General features: G+C 39.7%; 1 protein-coding gene across 14 annotated transcripts in view; it reads left to right on the forward strand.

Annotated features, from left to right (window-relative positions):
* NCKAP5 (NCK associated protein 5) overlaps positions 1-8,863 on the forward strand; it is a 380,074-nt gene extending 371,211 nt beyond the window's left edge. For all 14 annotated transcript variants that reach the window (XM_038142476.1, XM_038142470.1, XM_038142472.1 and 11 more), the window contains one exon: positions 7,240-8,863. In XM_038142476.1, coding sequence (XP_037998404.1) covers positions 7,240-7,521 — 282 coding nt within the window. In that variant the 3' untranslated portion in view covers positions 7,522-8,863. The remainder of the gene's footprint in view (positions 1-7,239) is intronic.
* Positions 8,864-9,366: the final 503 nt, after the last annotated feature.

The following is a 9,366-nucleotide window of genomic DNA, read 5'->3' on the forward strand; positions in this document are numbered from 1 at the left end:
AGCCATACAGAAAAAATTACTCTGATTACTGGAAATGTCAGTGAGATTATATGTTCTATGACTACAATCCTGCATTTACTGAGTTTGAGAGGATTTTTTTCTCATCAGTCAAATGGGAGATAGAACCTGTATCTTTAAGAACTGCATTTGGCACTGGATTTAAAAAAAAAAAAACCAAACCAAACTTCAAGCTATACTTTTTTCCCCTCCTGGATTCAGGTCCATGTAAGTATCCCAATTAAAAAAAAAAAAAAAACAAAACAACTGAACCTCTATTTTAGGATAAAATTGTAGCCCCTTTTTTGTACAAAGCCCCTTCTTTATTGAAGCAATCAACCATACTTTCATCAAGAAAAGGATAACTATTTTCAGTCAGTAGGACAAACCTCCGTATATTTAAATTCTGTGAGGTGAAATACAGTCTGGTGAAGACTGAAACAGTGAAGTTATTTAGGACTGCATAGTTCCAGTACCATTTGGTTATCACTGACAACATAACCCTTCATATAATTCTGACAAGGAAGAGTACTGACCTTCAAAAGGTTAAGTCAAGTTCAGTCCCTTTGTCACCAGTCTTACTTTCAGTATGACTTTTTCACTGACATTTTTTTCAATCACTAGAAAATCAGAAAAATTTTGCTATTTAACTCCCTCTACAACTAAAGCTAAAAGGATCTCTGAGAAGTTAAGTGAATCCTATACATCTCTTGTTCATTTTCAGTCCATCAGGTTCTAAAAACTGAGTGACAGCTTCCTTTCTCACCATGGATATTTCTTCCTTAATGCCTTGTGGTGAGCTTCTGATTGCACTAAGCAGTGCCTTTAGTGGGTAGATTCCCTCTGTGAGAAGTAAAATTGGTGATTCTGCCAATGTGAGCAGAGTGAGGCTGTGCTTTGCCTTCTGGAGAAAGTCCTGGTGTTTAATTGCTTTTCTTTTTAATCCATCGCCTCAACACACTTGGCTGAGCACCAGCACCATTATCACTTTCTGAGGTATTGCCACTTAGAATTGTGTTTTCTTATTCCTTTTTAAATAAACTTTGTCCATGCAGAGTTGATGCAGCCAGTGGCCGTTCTGAGGCACTATGAAAAAAACAGCTTCTTTGCCATTCAGTTTGTACCTGAACAAAGGCAAAAAGCCTGGGAATTCAGACCTCAACATCCTGGTTTATTAAATTATGCCAAAGTTCAAAGAGAGTTGGTATAAACCTGATCAGGTCAAACAGTATTGCCATGTCAAGGAAATATTCATGTATGAGGATGGTAATCTTGGCATTAGAATGCTGAATCTGCTGAGTCAACTCATCATTTTATGAAAATTCTGCTTTTCAAAGCATAAGGCCCAGCTCACTAAACTAAATTCTTTTATCTCCTAAACCACACACAAGAATTCAAGCTATAGACAACGTAAGTCTCAGCTCCTCAGTTCATGAGGCAATAGCTGTTGTGTCCAGATCTGCAGCTATGGATTGTTCACAGTTGGTGCTAATCAGCTGCTTTTCCTCTAAGGTAATTCACTTACAATTCAGGATCATGAGAAATGCTTTCCTTGTGATACTGAGATATATTTGTAGATTTTTATGCTCTGAAATACAGTAGGTAAACTTTGATTACGCAGTCATTGTTACATTAGCCATAATGCCATCAGTGGATGATGCATGCCAATGTATACCTGGCTTTCTTATCAGATGCTGAACATACTAATTAACTTAAAAATGCTTCCTAGCAATGCATTTTTTAACACAAAAGAAGCTGGCACTTATTGTTTATCATGGAAATCTGATGGCGTGTCTCTGAGAATGTCATTATCTGCTACAGCAAAAGAATTTTGGGATTTCTGCTCAAGTAGAAAAATGAAAAATGATTCATTATTTCAGAAATTATTTTACTGTCAGTCCAGAAAATAGATGAAACCTTCTGACAACGTACAATGGAGAGCAAGGCTTATCTTATTATTTAAAGTTATGCTTTAAAGAGAAAGAGGTTCAAACATCCCATTTTTAGCTCGGCTGTAATGCAGCAGAGGTCACGCAGTTACAGCTTTCACCTTTGTAGTTTGCTGGATGTGGCTGTGTAACTATTTTCACTGCAGAGTGTTACTTGTTCACCTGATGTTCAGTGAGATCTGGAGCATGTTCGCTTTGCACAGAGAGCCTGCATGGCATTCTGTCCTGGCTGAAGGACAGACAGCCACTGCTCAGCCCTTTTCATGTGACACCTTCTACTGCAACCGGCCGTGTGACACCAGAGAATTCAGAGAGAAGTCACTTCTGATGAGACCAGTACATCTCTGGTCAGAAAACTGCCCTGTATCTCCTTGCTCTACAAGAAGCTGTGAAAATATTAAAATTGTCCCACTAAACAGGTTCTGTATGAGCAGCCCATGGTGCTGCAGCAGCATATCCCACTTAGACCCGTTGTGTTGTAAATACAAAGCAGTTACCGGACTTAGAGGATAGCTAAATTGGAAGAACTGTGAATTTAAAATAAGAAAAAGTGGCTCCTGGGATCAAGTTTACCCTGAGCATATGCAGACAGAGTAACAAGCAATTTTTTAAAAAGTAAAATCTAGAAAATTGTCTTCCCTTGCAATAAAGTTATGAGCAATAACTAAAAAAAACCAAAAGGGAACATACTTTGTGTCTTCTATTAGAGATCAGATCTGAAACAAAAGACCTTGAGTTATACAATTAAGTATTGATTTTGCTGATCTATGTTTAATTCTCATAGCAATTTTGTTGTTTTTGCCCAATAGTGCTTTGCAGTTATACTTCACTTGAAGCAATGCCCTTCTTGCTTTTGTGTTAATCTAAAAACTAAATTGCCCAATGCATGAGAGACATAAATAAAGTTCATTTTATTTCTTTTTGTAACTGATTCTGAGCTCTTTAAAGTGCTGGTTAACTAAACTTAGACAGCTGGAAAATACACTTATCCTGCAGAATGGTTCATTGCTATTTCTGGGCTCTGGCGGGACTCATAAGCATAGCCTGACCTCCAGATCACCAGAGCTTCTGTGTGTTACCACACTCAAGAAACGGCCTTGCTGCTGCTTTCCTTCCTGCATACAAGTGTGGGGTCCTCTGTGCCTGTGAACCAGCCCATCCTTCCCTGCTCCTCTTTCCCACATGAGGAATCCTTGTGCTGCTCAGAAGGGCTGCAGCTCTTCCTGCTCCTTGATCACACAGCTCTGAAAAGGCATTCTACCCACATGTAACCTCTCATTTTTGCAGTGTGTAGAAAATCTAATTTGATGTATTAATGTAGGAATAACACCTATTTATAATGTATCAGTGTAACTGCAGGCTAGTTTTGTTTTCCTAATTTGCTGTGCTTGAAGTGACATGCCAGATTTTATTACATCACTAATGGGTTTTAGTTATTCCCTTTAGGATGTTGCCAGCAAGGAAACATTATTCTGATTCATGACTCATGGGTTTATTTCAAAGTGATGTGGCTCGTGATGAATGTCTGTGTATGTCAGGAAGAGTTTCTCCTCTTCTGACAGTGGGTCACTGCTCTCAGGTGGTGCAAGGCACCCCATACTGGGCAGGTAAGAAGCTGCAGCCGTGGGAAGCTCTGCACCCATACCGTGGAGTAGAACAACAAATGCTCCCCATACCCTAAGGCCATAATGGTACAGATTTTCCATACAAAAATACACTTTGGATAAGTAAAAGAAGCTAACCATTGATCTGCTTTACGGTGATGGGCCAGAGCTGTTACAGAGGCACTGTGAAGACTACACTTCTTGTCTGCATTGAGCCTTTTTTCCTTTTTTCTATTATCTGTCTCTTGTAGACCAAAATGTCTGACTACATGTTTTTGTCTTTTCCCTTAATTAATACTTAGGAAAACATATAGAGCCCACACCAAATGCAGCACTCACCTTGTTCACAGAACAGATCAGAACAGGCAGCAGCAAAGTCCACACTTTAGGGCTGAAATGGTTTAGGCATTACTGCTGAGAAGGATCCTGTGTGAGAGCAAGCACGGGCTGTTGCAGCAGCACTGAGCAAAATCAGGACTCTCTCTTTGCTGTGTTGACAAAACCACCTGTTCACTATGCAGAAAGCCACTCCTGACACAGGAGAGATTTGAGTGGAAAACATGGCTTAGAGGTTAGGTGCTCTCTACACTTCTTATAAAATCTCACCGTGCCCTCCTGGGTGTAGAACACACCCACCTCGCGTTCCACGCTGCAGAAGCAGCTGCTGAGTCACTTCAGTGTGACTCTCAAATGCATCAATGAACTGATCACTTTAAAACAAACAATGCTAACATCTTTGGGCTAACCCATGTTCTTTGTTATAGCTGTGACTCTGCTGCAGTCAATAGCAAATCTACATAAAAACCCCCAAAGATCCTATGTAACCACATTCACAATTTATCAATCAAATTCTAGCAATAATTGTTTTGCTTTTGCCTTTTGATTCATCTAGCAGCTTTTAGGACTGCCATGAATAATAAGAAACTTATTTAAGGATGAATCTAAATAAACACTCTTTGGTAATTTTTTACAAGTTGTATCTATAGTAAGTAGAGAAAAAATTCTTAACTTGGGTGAACATTTCTATTCTGACACACAAGGTTAAAGAAATGACCAGTGACTTTTTAGCTCTAGGAGTGTATGTAATTGTGTTATTGTGAGAGAAAATGATTTGTTGATGGTGCAGATTCTTACATTAATATTTCTGCTTAAAGTTTTATTTTTGCTTATGAGTTTTCTTTTATGTGTTAAAGAAAGGAAGTTTCAGGGTTTTTTACAGAAGGATGTAACTGGGCACGAGGACACCTAAAAAGGACAATTCTATGTCCAAAGAATACCCATAACTTATTTCTGAATTGTTTCTTGTTCTGGTAATAAATTTTGCTACCACTGTTAGGATTAGTTTTCCCTTTAAGCCCTGATGTATTGTAGATGGACTGTTCACTAGTCAGGATCTTTTGCCAACAGGTTTCTCTGATGGGCTTCAGTTCACTTCAATTTCACTTGATTCAATGTCTTTGCTTAAAATGTTTAGAGTACTTTTGTTCCCTGCAGTTTCTCTAATGTACTTTATAAAACAAATGAGAAACTAGGGTGTGATTAAAGTAGGACTGTAGCCCAGGTTCTGCTTGAAGGGTATAAAAAACTATTGATGCTGCATATGTGCAGAATATACCAATGAATTCAGTCTGGTCTGTCCTGAGGTGTAAATCCATCCTTCAGTAGGACAGCCAAAATCCCTCTCTGATTGTGATGCTTCACCCAGACTGCTCTGTCCTGCAGATTCTCCAGGTGCTCCTCCTGCCCGGGAGTTGAAATTGGCTCCATTTGAATCAATAAGAGTTTTAGCAAAGGCTTTAGTAACTCCAGTATTGAATCCTGCAGTCCCAAGTCTGTGCTAACTGGTCACATTCTGTTTATCTAAAGAAATGCTGTGAAGTGGGGAAGTTAAAGACAAAGAAACACCATTTAGTCTGCCATATAATAAAGTATTTTAGGCTTAGCACTCTGAAAAGCAAAAAGTGCTAACGTGTGTTATTGATGCCATGGCTGAGAATATTCTCATCTGGCCTACACAGAAGTGAAACAGCTTTTTCAGGATTTCAATTGAGAGCAAAGGGGAGAGCATTTTAAGGTGAAATTGTGAAAAATTTCTATTGTAGGGTCCTAAATTTTTGTTCATTCCCTTTACCAAGGGTTATATTCCTCTATCTCAGAAAACATTTTAATTGCAGATATTGAAGACCTTTGTTTTAACTGTCATCTAAAATTAGAATCCAACACAACATTCCCTAAAACCTTTTAGACTCAAGATTAATTAATGCACCAAACAGAAAATGTTCATTTGCTAAGACTTTAGGATCTCCTGTTGCTTTGCTTAAGTTTGTTTGAAACATTTTCCAAAAATAGTCATCTAATCCATGCATCGTCATCTCATGAAATGTGACAAGATCAAAGCAAAAACAGTCATTGGACTGGCATTTCAATTTTTATCTAACTGTTTTATCAAAACAAGCAATCAAACTATGTAACAATTTGTCTTCCTCTCGCCAGAGATTTCCAAGGAGAAGCAGCACAGCGTGCACAACATTCCACTGACTTGAAGCTTGAATTCTTCAGAAAATTTTAAGGACCATTTACAACTGCACATGTAATGACCCACAGCATCCACACATCTGCCCAAGCCATATCTTCAGTGTGCTTAAAATGCCATCTCATTTTCTAGCTAAACAAAAATGTTGATGCCTTGGATTTACAGTAATTTACTGATTCTGTCTTTGCCATCTGATGGCTGTATCAAAAATGAGGAATGGCTTTGCACTCTGATGGCATATCTCAGAATGCTTGAATCTTATCTGCCCAGGAGGTTATTGAATGTTGATTGTAAAATATTGAATGCTATCCCATGTATCTCTGGTAATATGATCTGTAAGAGGAGTTAGTTACTCAGATTTTGAAACACTCTGCATATGAACAGCAGGTCATTTTTATTGAGCTGCTCCCTACCCGGTTCCCTAATGATTCCTTGGTCAGATCTCTGATTGAAAATACCAGTAGCTAACAAAGGGATAAAATTGCTCTGGTACAGTCCTACTGTGTGTTTTTGATATAATGTGCTAATACATTGTCCAGTGTTCCCACAGAATTACACCACTTCTGTGAGAAGGGCTGGCCAATATCTGATTGATTCTGGTCTGTGGGGATTGGCCCAGTTCACTGCAATTTCCTGTCTTCTTGCTTTCTTGTCTACTAGAGAGGGTTTGGGTTTGTGGAAATCAATAGGCTTATACATGCAAAATGTGAGGCTATTCCCTAGCAAGTTTCATTTGCATCCTTAATTTATGGAAAATGCTGTTTTCTCCTCTGCACTTTCCTTTTTTTTTTTTTTAACTCTACTTAAACAAATACCTATTTAAACATACTCCCCAAAGTATTCATGGAGGAGAAGATCTGAATTCCTGTGAGGATGCTGGAGATGTTTAACTCATGTGTAGCCAAAGTCTGATACTTAGGACATTAATAGCACTTGAGTGTTACATAAATGGAGTCCTGTTTGTCTTAGCAGAATCATTAGAGTTATGCTTTATCCTAAAATGGACACTAATGTTCTATTTAATCATACCAGTTATTTAAGCATCTAACAATCTATTTCCTCTCACCCTGTGAACTTTAGAAAGATGGTAATTAATGGTGTACAATAGGATAACTTTTAAAGGAATATGCTTCCAATATTTCTCTCACTTTTACAGAAATTGAAGCAAACTGAAGGAACAAAAGAAGATTCCCAGAATAGAGTATCTAAAATTTCCCTGGAGTCTCTCAATAAATTTAACAGCAATAATGTACTTTTATTGGAAAAAGAGAAGAACTGTCTGAACAAGGTTGAAGGACAGAAGGAAGAAAATGGAAAGAAAGAAGCAGCTTCCTTGAGTAGCTCGGGTCGGCAGGATGTGGACAATTTGGAATCCCTGAGTGATTCTCTGTATGACAGCTTCTCCTCTTGTGCCAGCCAAGGCTCCAACGACGTTTAGGGACACTTCCCAGCAGGCTGCAGCACGGAGTGGAGCTGAAGGTGAGCGTGGAGTGAGGAGGGAGAGGAGACTGTGCTTGACAATTCCCCCTGGAGCTCGCTGTGCTCACATCAGGGTGCTCTGACCTCCCACCACACAGCAATAAGGCAGGGCGGCATCACGGTGGTGCAGGGGACTCAACGCACCCAACACAACGAATACACAGAATAAAGTCTTAATTTTGCACTTTTGTGAATATTTGTACAGTTGTAAATACCTTGGGAAAATATATTTGTAGGGATACACGACAGCAATAAATATTAAATTGGTGCTATGCTCCTGTAATGGCAGATTACTAACTTAAAGAAATTGGTGTGAATATTAACAAGAAAAGCTAGTAGATTTTTTTAAAAAGAGTTATAATTGTCCTAGTCTTAAAACTGTATGTAGAAGCACTGCATTACCATAAACTTGAGCCTGCCAGACTGTCTTTAATAAACTCTCATGGACTCCCTTTTAGAAAACATACTCTATTTTTTCTTTTCAGTGCAATTCTATACAGGTATTCTAGGGAAACATGCATTTGAGTTATTACAACTTCACAACAGGTGTCTTATTTCAAAAGGGTTTTGACTTTTGACATGGCAAGAAAATGAATAGATTAAAAGGCCTGATACTGCTGGCGTTGGCTTCATCAATCATGCACATAACTGTTTGAAAGATCAGGGTCAAAGCAATTCACTGCTGACACAAACAGGAGTCCTGTAGGAATGAGAACCACATAAACCACCCTGTACTTCTGACTGCAACGTGGCTTTTCAACTTCCACCTCATCTGTACTGTACTCATTTCCCATCAAATTATAAATGTACCATACTGTGTTATCTTTTGTAGTCTCTGTTGGGTCTTAAGTAAATTCTGAACACTAAAATTATTTTTAAAAGAAATAAAACAACTCCTGTTTGTGATACACTAAGATGTTGGTGCTAACCAGTACTAGTTCAAACATATCTTGGAGCAGGGGGATTGGGCTGTATTGGGTGTTTTTGTTTTTTTCTACAAAGGTTGTTTATATGTAAGGGAGAGTCTATTTCAAAGGTTCTGTGTATTTTTTCTAGATGTGAAGTATTTATAACTGCTTTTTGTACAGCAATTGTAAACTAGATATATTTGGGGTATTTCTAGACTCTACAGTTTCTTTAGCACATGCTTGTTAATCTTTGACATATTGTATGATCAGTGTTACTATTTTGTGCAATTTGTTATATTTTAATTCATTTCTGCCGTAAAATTGCATCGTCTTTTTCAACTTTAAAGAAATTTTCATTGAAACGTCTTTCGTAAATAAAACTTCTCTTGCCTACGGGTGCCTGCTGAGGGGTTTTGGGAAGGGGATGCTGTGACAGCTTGGGCTGGGATCGGGGGGTACCCAGCGCGCACGGGCGGGCAGTGTTCGGAGAATTCGTGACACGGGGCTGTTAAACAGCGATTTTAGCTTCATTAACTCTTCCTTGGAGCAGAGCTGTGAAACGATCACTGGCAAATAACGTGGTTATCCGGAGAGGAGGCGACGCACAGAGACGGTCCCAGCAGGGACGATGTGGGCGCAGCACCCCGGGCTGCCCCTGCCCTTCCCTCCCCACGGGCCCTGCCCAACCCCCGACGGCTCTCGCCTCCTCATCCCACCCCATCCCACCCCATCGTCAGCTCCTGCCGCCGCATCCCGCTTCCCCCGCCTCCGGCGCATCCCGCCGTGTGTCCGCGGCGGAGGCAGGCTCTGACCGCCGCTCCGGCGCGTACGCGGCCGCCGCGCCCTTTCCCCCCCGTTTTGTTACGCTGGAATTCCCTTTTAGGGGGCTGGGAGGA

This window comes from Motacilla alba, chromosome 7 (genome assembly GCF_015832195.1).
Source record: "Motacilla alba alba isolate MOTALB_02 chromosome 7, Motacilla_alba_V1.0_pri, whole genome shotgun sequence".
Classification (NCBI taxonomy): domain Eukaryota; kingdom Metazoa; phylum Chordata; class Aves; order Passeriformes; family Motacillidae; genus Motacilla; species Motacilla alba.